Here is an 18,566-nt window from a genome sequence, read left to right as displayed (position 1 = left end):
CCAGAACCCACATGGTAGACAGAGGAAATAAATTTCTGAGAGCTGTTCTCTGACCTGCACACGCATGCTGTCTCCCTTGCATACCTACACATATATCATAATCAAACACACTAATAACAGACAAACTTTTAAGAACCTTTAATACCACAATAATTGGGCTGTCTCTGTCAGTTGCTGACATACTGTGTGTGCCTTTAATTTTATATCATCTGTTTTTGGTGAGTCCTTAATATTAAGAGGGGCCTGTGAATCATTTCATACTATAATTGAAGTCTGAAGTTACTATGGTTTCTGTGTTTGTACCAGATTGTCGAACACACAGGAAGTAACCAAGTAGCCCAGTATTTTAGGAAGTATAGCCTGTACAATGAACTTCTTCCCTGTGTGTCCTGAGGAAGACTGAGATGTTTATGTCGGGGTTAGGGTGAGGGACATTTGAATTATAAACACCACACATAAATGTGTTCCTAAGAGACAAACTGACAAGATTAAACACAAAAAGCCTTATGATACACAGTATCACATTTGAAATGTGTTTAAACACAAAAAGCCTTATGATACATAGTATCACATTTGAAATGGGTTCGATGGCCAACATAGCAAAGTGAGTATCATTTCAAGTATTTTATTTTAAAAGAGACCTGCAGTGACACAAACTAGAATTCATATTCAAGGTGATAAAACCTTGTCTGTAGGTTCTTGTTTCCTTTAAATAAGTTCAGAACTTCTCGATGATTCTGTAGAGTAGATGTCAGGCTTGCTGAAAGCAGAAGAAATGGCAGTTTTACCAGATCCAAAGCAGCAAGCCCTCTGGTCATGCCGATGAGTCACAGCTGGGATGTCCTGTGGTTAACATCCTGCCTTAAAAAACAGAATCTAGAGCACAAGACACCACTGGTTGCCACGGTGACCGGTGTTTGTCTACTTTGAAAAATGACTGTTACTTTCTGTGTGGTGAGTTTACTCAGGAATGAATCGTGGAGGTGACATTAGCCATCTGTGTGACGATAAACAAACAAAAAACTGTGATTTAATTAAATGTAAATGTTAAAAGGGCATAAAACTGAAGGAGCAGGGAGGGTTGTCCCTCTTCTCTGTAGTAGAAGTATTGATGTGCTGTAATTAGCTCATTAATGTATTTGATATCTTATTTAAGCATTTTCAAATATGTCCACTTGGTGTTTGTTGTAATGCATCATTCCATTCTTCCCAAAGGATAACAACATTTAATTATCTTTTATCAGTGTTTCCACAAACCCATCTTCCTTGCCTACCTACCCTGCCCAGTCCCACACACAATGTACTATTTTAAGACCACTGGCTTCTGGCATTTCGATCTTTTCAGACCAGTACCTTCTGGCATTTCAGGACTCTTCTTTAGTAGAAAATAACCCATTAGAAGAAAGAAAAATATCCTCTACATCATTTAAAATGTCACAGCTCTTAACCTTGTTGAGCTGGGGAGAACAAGAGTGCTCTCTAATGTCTTATAATATATAATGACCTTGTGTAGAATCAATGATGCTCCCCAGCTCCCTGCTCTCCAGTGCTTACCACAATCCACCAGGTAGAGGAAGCTTTTGGTCACAAAGGTATTTACCTTAAGTTTTGCAAGTTAAAGATCAAATAATTTCAGCTTTGGTCACTAAGCCACAACCCAAAGTTATAATCTCTTGGGTTTAAAGACTGTAAGCTGAAAGACTTGTTTATGAAGTCAGTATATGATGACAGTATATTTAAAGTAGACTTAATGAAACAAAATTGATGAAAACCTTGAAACTGAGATAATCACTCTGCTGTTAGACAGTGATTCAGGAGCACTCCTGCTATGGCCTGGGAGCACTCACAGCATAGCCTGACTTCATTTTGCCCCTCCCTCCAGCATGAGAAGGTGATAGAGCCCAAGACTGGAGGGAATGACTTTGGCTCCTCTCTTCTGATTTTCTTATTATGTTTGTTTTGTTTGTTTCTCCCTTCCTCCCTCCCTCCCTCCCTCCCTCCCTTCTTTCCTTCCTTCCTTCCTTCCTTGCTTGCTTGCATGCTTGCTTTTCTCTTCTTTCTTTCATTCTCTCTCCTTTGCATGACTTCTGTCAACAAGTAGTGTTATCAGACTTTTTATTATTGCAAAAAAACACCATGTGTAAAAGCAACTCAGGAAGGAAAGGATCATTTTAAGTTTACAGTTCCACATCACAGGCCATCATTGAGAGAAGTCAAGGCAGAAACCTGGAGGCAGGAACAGGAAGCAGGGTGCCACAATGGAATGCTGCTAATTGGCTTGCTTTTCATGGCTTTCTTCTTAGCAGGTTTCCCAGAAGCCAATCTGGTAAGAGTATTTTAGATTGAGGATTGATGTCCCAAATGTCTCCAGGTTGTGTGAACTTGACATAAACCCAGCCAGTGCATGTAGTATGCTGGAAATATGACAAGAAATACAGGTTTTTAAGCAAGAGTATTTACAAAATGGAAATAAGAAAGATAAGGTAATAAGCCTGGAAAATAAACTCTATCATGATCCATTTATTTAAAAATCATGGATTTAGTACCAAGCAGTGAACAGCTTATTGGACTCTGCTTCTCATTTTAAATCTCTGATGACCATCTCCACAACAGGATGAGCAACTGCTTGAGAATAAGACCCTGTCTCAAACCAAACCAAAGTAAAAGCCCAAAGGGGCACGGCAATTCATTCAAAGGTAGAAAACCTTGTGTCTAATCATTGCAATTAGGAAAGGTTCCACAGAAGTACTTTGCAAAATCTGGTTAGAAGGTTTTTATAGCTGAGTAGATATGTTTAAAGCATGCTATATCACATTTTAGTACATAAAAGAACTTATCATCAGTTTGAAAATCACTGACTCCATATGATGCATGTATTCACAAATGTACAAAATATTCAGCCATTAGACAGTGAGCAAAAAAGCTGAGCATAATAGAATAATTGACGAGCACAGAAGAGGGGAAAAGCCACACCGTGACCAAGAGCCTGAGAAGAACAATCAGGGGCCAGGTAGAGTGGCCTTTAATCCCAGCAGTTGGGAGGTAGAGATAGGCAGATCTTTGAGTTTAATGCCAGCCTGGCCTAAAGAGTGAGTTCTGGGTCAGCCAAAGCTTTACAGAGAGATTCTCAAACAAAACGAAACAAAGCAAAACAAAACAAAACAAAAACAAAACCAACCACAAGAAAAAAAAAAACAATAGTCCAGGAAGTCTATGTGTATATTTTCTGATACTTCTCATTTTGTTATTACAGGCAGCTCATTCTAAGGTAACTGGGATAAAGTGATATAGGTGGACTGAAGGGGGATTCAGACGCAATCTGGTGGCCTGCCACATGAGGAGGTCACATTTTGAGAAATTCATTTTCCCTAAGTAAAAAGAAAACAGTCCTTTTCCTGAAAAACAAATAAACAAATGTATACACACAAACAAAAAAAAAAACATGCAGAGTTTTACTCAAGGAAATTTCTCTTTGATTTCAGCTCTATGATGGACCACAACGGATAGGGCGCTACTGTGGAAATGATACCCCCCCACCAGGGGCTACAACAGGCTCCAAACTTCATGTACTGTTCCACACAGATGGGGTTAACTCTGGGGAGAAAGGATTTATGATGCAATGGTTCATTCATGGTAAGCCCCTTGATAATCTTGATTGTATTAATAATTGTTATTTGCCAAGAATTATTTCTTTACCAACTTCATCCTTGGAAACAGTGGCATCAGCAAATAATGAAAGCAAAGTGATAACCTAGAGCTAGGCTAGAGAGAACTTGCTTAGATGCCTTAGGCTACAGAGAACTTCCTGAGAGCCTGTGGAACTCCAGGAGAGAAATTTTGCTGGAGTTCTGAGAAGGAATGAAGTTTAAAGTAGAGGAGATTTGAATGACTGCTTGAGCAGGTGGAGTAATTATCTTAGAGCAGACACATTCCATGTTGGTGACATGTGAGTGTCCCAGGTGTCATAGGACATAAAGAACCTAAGACTCACCTTGACATTTGTCAGAGAAAGAATGATCAAGACAATATAAATAATGGGAGTCAGAAAGGTCAAAGAGGAAAGGAAGGATTAGAGTGAGAGAAATAATGGGAACAGATAATTTGAACTGGATGCAAGAATCCAGGATTGTGTCTTGTATCTGCTAAACAGACTAGGGACATACTGAAAACTATCTACAAACCAGTGTTTGAGGCACAGGTAGAAATAATTACTTTCCTAAAGCTCATTATTGATGAGAATTGTGAGACTTCAAAATTCATCTGCTGAGGGTCAGTCTACAGGTTGATGGTCCCAGAGCAGTGGTTTTTAAAATGTGGCCCCCAGTAACAGCAGGAGCACAAGAACTTTTCATAAATGTGAATTCTTAGTTCCTACCTATGTCCACAGTAATTCTCAACCAGTAAGACATGGTGTTAGGACTCATGGTGAATATCAGTAAATAGAGAGAGGTAGAGTTGCAGTGGTATATCAGAAATCTCACAGATACCTAAACTGCAATCCTCCTGTTAAAACCAGTGGTAAAGGCTGGTGAGATGTCTCAGTCAGTAAAGTGCTTGTCTTATAACTATGAGAACCTAGTTAAATCACTGAACCCAAGCCATGCCCAGTAATGTGCTCCTATAAAGCCAGCATTGAAAAGATGTGAGGTGAGGATGAGCAGAACCTTGGTGCTAACTGACCAGCTAGGCTATTCTACTTGGCAGAGTTCTAGATCAATGAGAGACTTTACCTTAAACAAAAGGTGGGAAATCCCTAAGGACCAATACTCACGATTGCTCTCAGACCTCTACCTACAGATGCACAGTGCATACACATCCCTGGCATGAGTAAGCACATGTAAATGCACACAAAAACAAGTAGAGAAACACAGAGAGAATGGCAGTGAGTTGTGTGTGTGTGTGTGTGTGTGTGTGCATGCAAGTGAAAGAGAGAGCGGGAGGGGACATGAATCAGAGGTATGTAAACAAGCATATGAGCATTTGAGACTTGAGATTTATTGGCATTACAGCCCTGCCATGTACATCTTAGAGCTGCCAAATAGAATTCCCAATTGTAGATGCCTTATTTATCAGTATGAAAGATTTTCCATTTGTGATTGAGTTATATACCAACAAACCCACTATAACTTGAAAATATCTAGAGTCATGCCATGTGTCTAACTTAACAAATATCATTATTAGCCTAACTTACTTTAAACATGCTCTAAAACACCTAGATAACCTACAATTGGTAAACTCATTGTACATACAGCATATTTTATAAAGTAGCAAAAAGTATTTCATATGAAATTAAAATTTCCAAGTATGCTTTCTCTTGATTGGTTATCATTTTTAATCATCTGAAGGTAGGAATTGTATCTATCTATATGAACATTAGATGCTCTTCTGATATTGTGCACTATGAGCTCAGTATATATTTTTTGTTAAAATCTGAATGTAGACTTCTCCATATTTAAGTATCTGTGGCAATTTACAGAGTTACTGGTAACTTGAAATACATACTATGATTCTCAAAAGTAAGTGAGACATAGTGGTCAATCTTGTAGAGTTTCTGGATGTTCTTCATCACGTGAGTTTTAAACTTACAGTGGTCACTTTGTTAATTGACCTAATGAAAGGGTTTGGTTGATTTCTCTCCCCAGTATATTTTGTTTCCAGTGTTCTGCTATTCAGCAATATTTCAATTCTAAGTAATCTAAAGATGGTCTGAAAAGACAAAGAGCAAAGAGGAAAATTTTGAAAAATAGCCTACACTGTCAGTGCCTGGGAATACTCTTGAGAACGGTGTTTGTCAGTTGTTTATATCCACAGAACAACTAAGGTTCTCCTTAACCTTCTATTTAGTTTTGTAATGCCTAGGACCACACACATGCTAGGTAAATACTCTGATGACAAGCTATATCCTTAGCCCTCATTGGCAAATCTTGTAAATATGGAGTAGTGAGGCACACCAACTAGAATTTCTAAGACACTCTGTGGACAATAAGGTTACTATTACATGTAACTCAGTTTTACAAGCAAGACAAAATGGCATTACACTTGGTGAAATAAAATGGTAGAAAGAATTCCCAGATCCTAGAGAATCCTGCTAAGGAGTTCAAATCACATATGGTCCCAAGTAAGTTTCAGTGGCAGCAAGGTCCCTGAAGGAAATAGCTTTCTGCCTCAAAGATCTAAAGGGCCTAAGCACGGGCAGTGTCTCGGGCCAAAGGCCTCAGAATGGGATCCTCAGTTCTAGGCACCCTGAGAGTTAGAATTCTATTGGTCATGTTTGACCATTGCCACTTTTAATCCCGTCCTAAATGATGCAGCCCTGCAGTCAGGTTGGAAGACTGAAGAGATGCTGGCAGTACTTTTGCTAGCTCCTCTCTTTAGTTAGGAGGCTACTCATCTTCCCCTCCAGGCTGTTCTAGCCATGCTGGCTAGAAGCCACCCTAAAGAGCTTGTTTGATGGAATGGTCATTACTGGCTACACTCAACTTACTGTATTGCTGGGTTCTTCTAGCCAATATGCCAAGCCCTCTGTTGAAAATTCTAAGGTTTTGTTGAGCCAAGATTTTTCTTTCACTTCTTTTTGGAATATGTCTTCTTTCAAGAGAGTCAAAGACACCCTCTGTTTTTTTCTCTTTTCCTGTTTACTATTGCAAAAATTTCCCCCATTTGCTGAAAATTTGCTAACTTCAGAGCCAGAATTATGCAACAATATTTTACTAATTAGGACAAAACTTAATTTTTTTTAACTCTGTGCTGCTCACTGTATATAGATGGTATTTGACAATAATCTTCTGTAAGATACAAAATGAATTGCTATGGCTGGCATGTCATTATCATGCTGTACTAGTACATCTTATGTTCTGTATGTGACCTATGTAACTTGAGATGGCTTGAGAGGAGGAGGAGTCGACAGAGTAAGCATCAGGCAGGTCTTCACTGGGAATGGTATAGTTATTAGAGGAAAACTAAAGACTAGGCTGTCATTCTTCTGTTTATTAAAGCTACCAGCTTAATGCTTCCATACCAGATAGCATGCTATGACTAGGGACACAGAGAAAGTCCTATGCTATGATTAGGGACACTGAAATGGCTTAGTTCCCACATCCACTATAGTAAAGGGAAGACAATAAGATGCAAATTAATATGCACAATCAAATCTTATTAGGGATGAGGGAGCACACAGAAAGAGATAGAAAGATAGGATTGGGGCAGGCAGGGAAGTCTTCTCTGAAATTGCAGCCTCTGAACTAACACCTGAAAATTAAGTGGGTGTTATCTGGCCAAATAGGAGAAAGGAAAGGAAAGACCCCATGATATAAGGAATCAGGGGGAGCAAGAGAATCAAGACCAAAAGGTCTAGAGAAAACTAGTGAGCCCAGCAGCAATTACCACAACTGGCTTCATAAGACACAAACCCAATTCACAGTGGCCAGTGTCTTCCTCTGTGCACGTCCTTTATACTTCAAACAAACAGGTCTGGATCCCCAAGCATGGAGAAGCACAATAAATCGTGGGTCTTAAAATGCAGGATGCAATACAAAATACCGACTAAGCAGAGCCGTGTTGTGTTTCAAGCAATGCCTTGTTGTTAGCCCCTTTCATCATTGTTAGCATAACAGAATTATCACACGTACTAAGATTGCTACAAGGTCACCTGCTAATCTGTGGGGCTACCCAGGTTTGTGATGCCCATCCATAACTGAGCTTCATTCTGTAGCATGTGACTCTCAGTCTTCCCATACAAAACTGATACTCTTACAGGTGTTTGTGTGTATATGAATGTATACAGCGTATCAGCAGACAAGATTTAAAGATGAGTCTCTACATTGCCACCTCTGGGTTTCTGTTCAGAATCTAATCTCATGAAGCCCTCTCCCCTTTGGCTCCTTTCCATACGATGCTATAAGAGCTCCACAAATGCTTGCTTGCAGAGCCTGAAGTTGACAGTGATGTCATATCCTGAGCACTGGTGCTCAGGAGCCCCTACATACTTCCTTCATTTTACTCGGTGATAAATAAATCCATTGACCCAGTGTGCCTTTTTGTCAACAGCACGAATCTCTCTTTACTTGGAGAAAATGGATCTACAAGTTAGCTTTCTCTGTGGATCCGTTTTGAAAGTGGCTCTGTAGATGCAAAATAAGGCCCACACTGCAGTGCCTTTATGCAGATCTTCAAAGAGAATCCCACCCTGGAAATAAAGAAATGGCCAGAGTCGCCCTGCCTGGCTAATCAGTTCACAGGATTCAGCACTGACAGTATTGTTCAGAAGCTGAATTCTATCCTGGGAGCCTCGGTCTGGGCGGCTGAAGGGTATATAGAGCTTCCCATAAGTTGTGTGAATAGGCGACTCCCAGCCAGCTGCACAACCCCTCCTCCCTTCCCCTGTGGCTCCCTCAGGCCTCCTCTCACTTGGCACTGGAATGTAGCATGCAAACAAGGTCAAGGAGCTTTGTGAGCAGAGAGTGACATTTGCAAGGCAGCCGGGCTTCAGCTAGGGACCCAGCAGGGAAAGAGCTAAGTAGCATGTGATCAGGAGGTGATGTCATCGTGGACTTCCACAAAGGAAAGTGTGGCCTTTTCTTTGGGGAGATAGATGACATCATCCTCCCAGATGGAGGCCACCCCATTCTCTTTTCTTTTTAGTTGCTAATGAGATTTCTGCAACTCTCGAGATTTTAGAAGTTGGTTTGCAAGAACATTTAAAACATTTTTCAAGACCTTCTGTTAGTGACTGGGTTCAGAAGGTAATGCCTCCCTGGCTAACTGGACATTCAGCCTTGCACCAAGGGCTTCTCTTTGGAATACTGGCCAGGAGCCTTTACAGCATCAGCCATGTTTCTTTTCTTCATTCCTGGTCTTGGGGACAGTCAATAGTGTGTGGCTAGTGTTGGTCTTTCCACGGAATTTCTTCTAGTTCAACACTTTTATTTGTTTAGAGTTGTAACCTTGGGTTTCTGTGAGCACTCAGGTTTTCAATACTTAGTGAATTGACTGAGTAAATGCAGAGGGGCCTCACAGCACCTAGGATCCCGGTCCTTTTTTTTTTTTTTTTTTTCGAGACAGGGTTTCTCTGTGTAGCCCTGGCTGTCCTGGAACTCACTTTGTAGACCGGGCTGGCCTCGAACTCAGAAATCTGCCTGCCTCTGACTCCCAAGTGCTGGGATTAAAGGCCTGCGCCACCACGGCCCAGCTATGATCCCTGTCTTAAAAAGAAAACTTATTTAAAACATATAGATAACAAGCATTCTAGCATAGCACAGTCACATGCAGTGCACCGGAAATATTTAGAATATATCAGGATCAAATGCTATGAATAATTAAGGTAGAGCTGGCTGTCCAAATGATAAATGACAAATGCAAATATAGCTAATAATTTTTCCTGTCACCATTGAAAGACTGTACATAGATTTTTCTCTCTGATGCTAGGGATGGATCTCAAGGCTTTGGGTATGCAGAGAAAGCACTCCATAACTCTGCTACAGTACATACCCAATTCCCAGAGATGGGTTTTTATTTTGAGCTATAGGACTATATGCACCAAACCTTTAAGCATGTGATTAGAAAAGATGAGAGAAAAGATGGAGTCCTGCTATTATTTTGTGGTTATAGTATGACATAAATTCTATTTGGTTTGACAGAGATTTAAGGAAATGCGAAGGAGAAGCCACTAGTTGTGTTCATGCACAAAGGTAGTTGTTTAAAGGCTCACTAAATCTCCTCTCAGATTTTTGCGTACTATACTCAACACTCATCTGTTTCTTTCTATTTTGCACTCTCTTCTGTCTTTGTGCTACTTGAAAACTTTTCGGGGTGATGATTAGACATGAATACTGCCTTAGTATAGAGACAAGTTCAGAGTTTTGATTATGATCCTGTAGCTGACTTGATTTTTGTCAAATTCTCAGTCAAAAACAGTAGCTTTGTTCAAAACAAGTTCTGAATCAGTGACGGTGACTTTAAAAACTGTTTACCCAGGCAGACAGCGGTGCCTGCCTGTATTTCCAGATGTTTAGGAGGCTGAGCAAGAAACTCACTTAAGCTCATGGGTTTGAGATTAACCTGGGCAATTTAGAGTGATCTTGTCTCAAAAATAAACATAGAAATCTGTTTGCCAATAATCCTGCTGTTGGAATAATTCTCTCAAAAACAGTTTTGTGGTTCATTTTGCCTCAGGCTCAAAAGTTTTCATGGCAAGTTCTGTGAGCAAATGCAATGGTGAACATGTGCAGATCTTTCACAAAGCACAGAAAAACGAAATCCCTTTTTATTTATATTTGTGCTTTTGCCTCCTTGACAACGACAGTAAATACACATACACACACACCCATAAAGTTGACCTTCACTTATCGTTGGCTCTGAGTCTGTGGCCAGAGCTCTTAGGACCTTATATCCCAATTCCCACATTGCCACTATTTGAAACAGGGCTATTGCCACTTCTGCTCTTTCAAACTGTTATAAAATGGGAAAAAAATAACCCTCAAACAATCATGACCTTCCAAAATCATATATTGCACAATTTAAAATAGTCCTTGATTTGGGGCCAAAGGGAGAGTTTTCTCAAATCCTCTGTTTGTGTTCTGGTTTCCTAGCAACCACTTCCCTGATAGAAATTGCACATTCTTTCCAGGAGATTCCTCACTTTTTTCACACAATGTGAAAAGGGAAGCAATTGGCTATTTCTTTTCAGCTTCAAAATTCTAAGAAACACAATGACCAAACTCACACATAACAGTCATTATGTTTAGTATGGAACATTAATCTTTTTCTATATTTCTTAACCATTACCTATCTCCAGATTAGTTTTATTTGATTGCTACTTTGAGCTCAGTGAACACATCATCTTCCTCTCACCGAATAGAGTCTGTGGTATGGGGTAGAACAATATTATTGAAGATAGTAGAATTATATTCTGCATGTAAGTAATGAGTGGTATAAAATCATTTTATGCTTTTCCTTTTCATTATACAGACAATGTAAGTTTAATCACCTAAGAATAATTTTAACTCTGTCTTTAGGAAGTTTTTAAACATTTTATTTACTCATAGTATTCATTTACTACTATGTGTAGGTGTGTGTACCATAAGTGCATGTGAAGGTCAGAGGTCAACTTATAGCAGTCATCTCTCTACTTCTATCTCCTTAGAAGTCAGCAAACCTTTAGCTGTTGAGTCTCATCTCTGCCAATAAATCTATCTCAGGCTATTAATTATGACAAAGAAAATTACATTGGCCTATGAAAATTAAATTAAAATATGATTAACGTTTAGTGCACTGACTTTACTGGCATGTTGCTTACTATCACTCTTGGTGTTGTATTTTAAAAATAATAATTTCAGCATACTGAGTACTTAAAAATATTATCTCCTATCTCATTCTAACACTTCTGTGATAAAATGGCTGAGAAAGGTACCTTTAAGACATTACGTGACGAACTCAGATTCAGAAGTCCAGAAATGGTGGGGTTAGCCCAAAAACCCTTTGGTGTCAGACCCCAAAGCCTGTGTTTTAAGTAGTGGCCTGCTGTCTGAGATCAGCAATTTCTCCCACAAGTTTCATTGTGAAAAGGCATCACACTGTGGTCTGAAGAAGTCCAAAGCTTACAGTAGCTAATTTTATAAATGAACTCCAATAAACATTTAAAAGAAATCTATAGAATCTTTCCCATGTAAGTTATGTTCTTGTTTAAAGAGCTCCTCACAAATTTACACCATTCATTCATTATTTCATTCATTCACTCATTCTTTCTTCAGTTCAAGTAGCAATAAACTGTGAGTTCGGCGGTGAGGTCTGAGCACATTGTCAGAGAACTAGCACGACACAGCTTGTTTGTCCACCTTTCCGCATAATGCCTGTCTTGCTTTCCATGCACTGAGCACACTCAGGCTTGCTCAGCATGTGCCCTGGCACTGAGCTTTCATACAGTCCTGCCTTCATTCATTTACATCAAGTTCTTCTGAGTCAACGAGTCAGTGGAATTAATTCATCTGGAAAATCGACACAGGGTTAGCTAGTCTATTACTCAGGGTTAGTTCCAGAAAGTAGCTTACAAGGAGGAGTTAGGTTACAATGGAAGGGGCAAGCTAGCTGTCTTCAGAAGAGGTTGGAAGGTGCAGCACAGACTCTGCCGTGGGGTGGAGTGTGTGAGGACTTGGCTGATGTAGTTGCTCTGCTTCAGTTTCGAAAGACCCAGGCTGGCTGGCTCGCTGACTGCAGCCCTGGACTCATCTGTACCTGGAACCACAGTCTCTGCCACCATTTTTACACAGCCTTCCCACTTCCGTATGTCTGTCTCCAGTTTTGTTTAGAGGCTAGCCTTCATTCCAACTGTAACACAGCGGCCTCTTCTTGACTTGATTACATCTGTGGTTATATCAACACCATCAGCATGATGCTGCCCATTTTTGTGTGGGTGTGGAGCAACCTCCCTGTGGAGAAAGCTTGGGAGCTGAGGGCAAAGTACGCAGCAGAATTAGAGAGAACAGGGTGAGGCAGAGCCTTGGAGGCTCCCCTAGCTTCACTCTGGAAAAAGTTGTCTAAAGTAATAGCATTGAAGATTTGAAAGTTTGAAAACTTTCAAATAGAAATGTGAGTGTTGGACTTGCAAATGCCCGAGGGCATGATCTTGCTATCTTTGCCTGTTAGTGGATTTTATGAAGTGTCAGTAGTCTTAGGTACAGCTTCTTATTTTGAAAGATATTTGTCCCATTTTATTAATCTCATTTCCTTTGAAGATAGTTTATACTACCCTTTGTTTAGAAATCTTAAATAATTTCAAAACGCTGAGAGACAGAGGTGATAGATAAAAGGTAGATGGAATGGCTATAATTAATGAATTGATTTATCCTAGAGAAATGTAAGCAAAGAATTTCTTCTGGGAAAACATTCTAAATCTAACTAGAAATTCAAAATAGAAAAAGTAGATTTGAAGGAACTGGGTGCAGTTCATCTCAATGTTGAGTGTTGAGACCGGATATATTTCTCTGGGTCAAAATGAAAGATGTTTATCCTTTATGTATAGGAAATTAAATCTAATATGAAGTGTGGCCATCTGTTTTCTCTCTTTTACTGGTGTGCTCAGGTGAAGAACTTTAACATTCAAATCCAGGTCATCTCAGGTAGTTAGAGGTTGTGGCTGCCTTAATCTTCCACACCCATTTGATAGCTTGCATAGTCACACCTGTAATTTTATAGCTATAGGTACCATTGATTTTGCACTTTTGATATTTTTTTGTTCAAGAAACATACTTCATGATAAGGGTTTGTTTTGCATTTTGGCTTATACAATTAAAAACAGGTAACTTCACTCTACATGGCTATAGAAATCGATTAAATAGATTTATAGAAATCAATTAAAATTTACTGTCAGAAAGTGTATGGTAGAGGTGAAGTCCCCATGGAAGATGAAACTGTCTAACCCTTTATGACTTCTTAAATCTTTAAAAAAAAAATCACTCTTTTAACGTGGTAGCAGACCCAGAGTTTGTTGCTGGTTTTCTCGATAGTAGATCTTTTCTATTTCTAACCTTGCTTTTCTCTAACCATCATCCAGTGTTCAAGATGATAAATAAGAAGTGGTTAGTACAAGATGCAGGAAGAACTTACATATCACCCTCCTTCTTGTGTGACACTGGAGCTGCTACCCCCTCAAGCCTGCCTGGGAAGTTGGCTGCCTCAGTTATGAGCAAACAAATGAGCTGCATTAGTGTCATAAAGTCATTGTAAATAATGTACCCAGGACAGGTGGCTTAAAACAAAAGGAATGTATTACTTTATGAAAGAAGGCTCGGATGGATCTCAAGTTTAGACCAGCACGTCAAGTCTTCCTGCCTCTCCCAACTTCTGCTGTGTACTGGAAAGTGTTGGGGTTTGTGGTTTACAGCAGCTACAACCTCAACTTCTGCCTCTAACTTTACCCAAGAGCCTTCCCTCGCTGTCCGGTTCACTTTCTCTCTTCTCATGAGAGATTTCAATCCCACGCTAGCCCAGTAACCAGTCCTTGACTTGATAACATTGCAGAGACCTACATGCCACATTTTCAGCATCCTAGAGGGCATGAACTTGGGAAATGACTCTACTTATTCAAGAATGTTCTGTTCTATGACTTTGAACAACTCTTCTTCACTCTGGCTTTGTCCAGTTTTCTTTCCCTGTCTTCTTGTTGCCTTCTTTTTCTTTAGGAGAATGTCATATTTCTTGCCTTTGAAGACAAGGCAAAGACAAAGTCTCCTAAATTTATCAGGACTGACCTAAACTTAAGAATTTGCAGATTGATTTTCTAGGGAATACTCATAGGATAACATTTTTTCTGTGAGAACAAGGACATGAGCTACAATGATCATGGAATGAAGTAAAACAAGAGGAACCAGGAAACAGTTTAGTTTGCCATGACTTGGAGCTTCCCTCAATTCCCTGCTTTTCAGTCCTTGTTCCTATGAAAACTACCCTGCCAAGAGTGGAGCTCCACTCCCAGATCATCTCCAGCCCTCTCCAGCTCTTCCTTCTCCTCTTCTCTGGCTGTTGCTAAACTTGCTTACTTTTAAGGATAACTTAAAGTTCTGTTCATAAAAGGGGTCTCCTAATATTGTTTTGTTCTATCTGACATAAGCCATGAGTTTTAAAATTCCTACAGAAAATAAAATAAGGCTCCTTTGTGTATCCTCAGCCTTTAGGCTTTTTTGTTTGTGTGGTTTAAATAAAAATAAGTTTCAACAACACAAACCAGAGATGAAATAGCCAACTATAGGCAGAGGCACTAAGAAGCCTTTTTATGTGATAGAAGAAAATTGGCCTAACCAATGAGCTCATTTTAAGATATTATGCAACAAAAGGTATGAATTTTTAATTCATAGAAAGACATAAAATAAATCAATATTCAGTTGAGTATGTGAGCCTTCCCATTTTGTTGTACTTAACATTTGTTTCTATTATAGTTACTGGTTTTATTGTATGTTGGCTCTTGGGCTTTGAGCAATGACTCCCAGAAGCAGAGCTCAGGATGAGAGGATATCCTGGAAGCTGGCTTTGTAGTTACTTTCCTCCACATTGTGGGCTTTAGCCTTATTTATTCCATGTAGGCACCTCTCCTGACAAATTGCCTTTCAGATTATAGTGTTAGGAAAACTGAAAATAAAATGAAGAGGTGACACTTTGAGTAACTTTGGGGCACAGGAGGATGAACTGAAACATCTTGCCACTGATCATAATTGTCTTAAAGACAGAGCACACAGAGAACCTGTACTGCATTTTTGTGCTGCGATTTAAAAAATCAGCTTGTTTTAGACAAAACAAAAACAGTATTATCTGAGTTCTTCCATGAACAAAGTTTTAAGTTATCTATGAAGATAAACAGAATAAGCCACAGCTTTCACCTCTTTCTTGTTCAGAGCACTGTAGAGCAGTGTGCTTCCGGCTGATAAGGTAAGCACTTCCTTTCAGCCAATGGCTAGGATTTGGAGGGAAATAAAATCAAACAGATACCAGTCACTGGAAAAGGCTTTGTAAGGATCAGCTGCTTAAAACTGGGCAAACCTGTGAGGCTCTTCAAAGCACTATTGCAGTCTACTTCGGCTGCATACTAGACGCTAACAGATAGACAGTGTCAGATTTGTCTCAAAGTTGATGAAAAGATTTTGCTCTACTTCCTCTCTCCAGGTTGTTGGGGTGATTCTTTGTTTAGTCAGTGAAGAGCAGCCATGAGGGCAGTGTATACTGCTGTCATTACAGCACCGCAGCACTGTCAGGCAGGCACAGCAGATGGGCTTAATGGAGACAGCACAGAACTAGAAGTGTTGAGGGGCTGGGGGATGGGGTGGTGTCTGAATAACTGCAGATTTTCTCTAAAGGAACGCACTGAAAGACTTGGGCTCTCAGGTCATCTCTAAAGTGAGCACCATACCGTTTGTGCCTAATTCATGTTGTTAGGAATTTCAAACAAGATACTGTGCTTATTAAAAGCATTTTGAAAACTAAGTTGCCATATACATTCAACTGTTTTTAAAAGCTTAAAACTTAATTATTTTGTATCTTTTTATATTGCTAGCTAAATTTTTAGCCAATAACTCTACTTCTAGCTCCAGGGATTTTTTTTTTTACATAGTATATTCTTATATCTAGATAAACTCTTCCTAAGAGATGGCACATAGTGCAAGCATGACAATGATCCCATTCAAGAAACATTCTCCAAAATCTTATTTTGACTCTTTTATTAACCTCTATAATGACTCTGAGCTGGGTATTAATAACCAAACAGCTGATCTGAAGATTACAGATAGAAAACCACTTTCCTGCTAAAGCACCTTAGTCAGTATTGGAGCCTATTGGTGTCTTATGCCATAACCCACATTTAGCTCATCTGCTAGGATGCTTCTGAAAGTGTTGGATCTACCATGCTAGTCAAATAGTTCTAAATCTTGTTCTCTTCATGAAAGCCTTTGACAAATGGGGTGCAAGGAGCCACATCACTGTTTAAACTCTGGAAAGATTTTATTCATCACACCCCTCATCTTTCATTAGTTGACATTTTAATCATTTTATTGGATTCTCCATGCAGAGCCCTGGAGTCCCTTTCCTAAGTCAGCTTTCATCTATTATAGTTACAAATATATTATTATTAAAAACTTCCCTATTTCTTCTATATTTTACTCAATCACAAATGCAACATGATCACTCAAGGGTGTTGGCAGTGTGATTCCCCTCCTACTCTATGTGCAGTAGCTGTTGGTTGCCATAGCATCCTTCATCATCAGTTTTCCCTTCCTGTCCCCTTCCTGTGACTTTACGTCTCATAACCAAAGTCACCAACCTAACAGACTATTACATGATCATTCATTCATTCCTGTCAGTGTTAAGAGCATTGAAAGACTCAGTATAGTTTAATCTTTAATCCCAGCACTCAGAGAGGTAGAGAGATCCTAATGAGGCCAGCCTTGCCTACATTGTGAGTTCCAGGCCAGCCAAGGCTACATAGTGAGACTCCTGTCTTAAAATAAGAAGAAACAAAAAAACCAGAACAAAACAAAAACAAATAAAAACTCTAGGGGGGGTACCACGCAGTCTACTTACTCTAGAAACTGGTACTTCCAGAGCTTGGCCATCACAGGAAACTAGAAAACCATGTTACTTTTTTGAACTCAAGAGTAACAAAGATAGAGTTACATCTTTACCATTTTTTATCAGAACTGACTTTGTTTTTCTACACATTTATTGTTTCAACTAAAAAAACTACTAAATTGCATATTTTAATTTGTATTTAATATAACTGTTGAAGTCGAATCTAATGGTTACTAATATGGTACACCACAGAAGTGGTGAGAACATGAAGAAAAAAGAATTTGACAGAGTTTTCAAGCTTCAAAAGTTTCCTTTTTTTTTTCCATAATCATGTATTTTCCTGACAGAGTAAAACTGACAATAATATTAGAATTTCTCTTCAAAGACACACACACACACACACACACACACACAGTATTGATGGGAGCACAAAATAAAATACTTTAAAAAATTTTAGTCATATTCTTAAACAAACCTTACTTATTATTGATCTTGAATTGTAGGAGAGAGTACAGCAGATCTTTTGGGCTATGGCTGCAGCTTCTGAAAGCATCACTGGTGTCGGGAACCTGATATTATCAGCCCAGGGTGCAGTGACGGGTAGTCATGTTAGCACTCTTGTTATGTGCAAAGGAATTTACAAGGAAACCTAAAACCCCTGGGAGACACAATGGGGAAAAAGTGATGCAGTGCCTCAGATGAGTCAACTATGATCTTGGATTCAACTGGCTGATAGATTGGACCTAACTAAAGACGCTGAGGTGTGCAGCTCCTTCTCTCCTCCTCCCTCAGGGCTTTCTCACTGTGTTATCAAGCACTTAGAATGGAAATAGGACAGCTTCACTTACTTGTAGTTTAGGGGAAAGCGCCATGTTTGAACCTAACACAGGCTCCTGTGATGGCCAAGCTCTGGAAGTACCAGTTTCTAGAGTAAGTAGACTGGGCGTGGTGCCCCCTAGAGCTTAGCAGAGGTACTGAAGAATTATACCAGCTGCTTTTGGCTTCAGGAATATTTTCAGTGTGGTTTTACAGTTGGAAAAGTATTTCCTAATCTTTGATGGCACTTATTGTTTATACCATAGTCTATAAATAACATCAATATGTTTACTTTTTTTGTTTTTTGGTTTTTGTTTTTTGTTTTTTTCGAGACAGGGTTTCTCTGTGTAGCCCCAGCTATCCCAGAACTCACTCTGTAGACCAGGCTGGCCTCGAACTCAGAAATCCACCTGCCTCTGCTCCCAAAATATGCTTACTTTTAAATAGCCATTTTCAAAATGGGACACACATCTCCCCCACACCCCCACTCCTGAAATAAAAGGAGAAACACTATAAGACATAGGGAAAGTGTCACCTTGAAACAAAAGTTTCAAGACAAAGTAGGAGAAAGGCACGTGAAGGAGGTGGTAGCATTCAGAACTCTGAGCCAGGATGCTCTTGTGCTCTCTCTCTCTCTTTCTCTCTCTCTCTCTCTACCTCCCTCTCTCTCTCTCTACCTCCCTCTCTCTTCCCCCCTCTCTCTA

The 18,566-nt window shown here is 39.6% G+C and overlaps 1 protein-coding gene across 2 annotated transcripts in view; it reads left to right on the top strand.

Annotated features, from left to right (window-relative positions):
- Cubn (cubilin) overlaps positions 1 to 18,566 on the top strand; it is a 219,199-nt gene that overhangs the window by 83,307 nt on the left and 117,326 nt on the right. For both annotated transcript variants that reach the window (XM_031369044.1, XM_031369045.1), the window contains exon 28: positions 3,483 to 3,633. In XM_031369044.1, coding sequence (XP_031224904.1) covers positions 3,483 to 3,633 — 151 coding nt within the window. The remainder of the gene's footprint in view (positions 1 to 3,482; positions 3,634 to 18,566) is intronic.

Source organism: Mastomys coucha, unplaced genomic scaffold, assembly GCF_008632895.1.
Source record: "Mastomys coucha isolate ucsf_1 unplaced genomic scaffold, UCSF_Mcou_1 pScaffold15, whole genome shotgun sequence".
Classification (NCBI taxonomy): Eukaryota; Metazoa; Chordata; class Mammalia; order Rodentia; family Muridae; genus Mastomys; species Mastomys coucha.
Note: the sequence above shows the minus strand (reverse complement) of the source record. Positions and strands in the feature narration are given on the sequence as shown.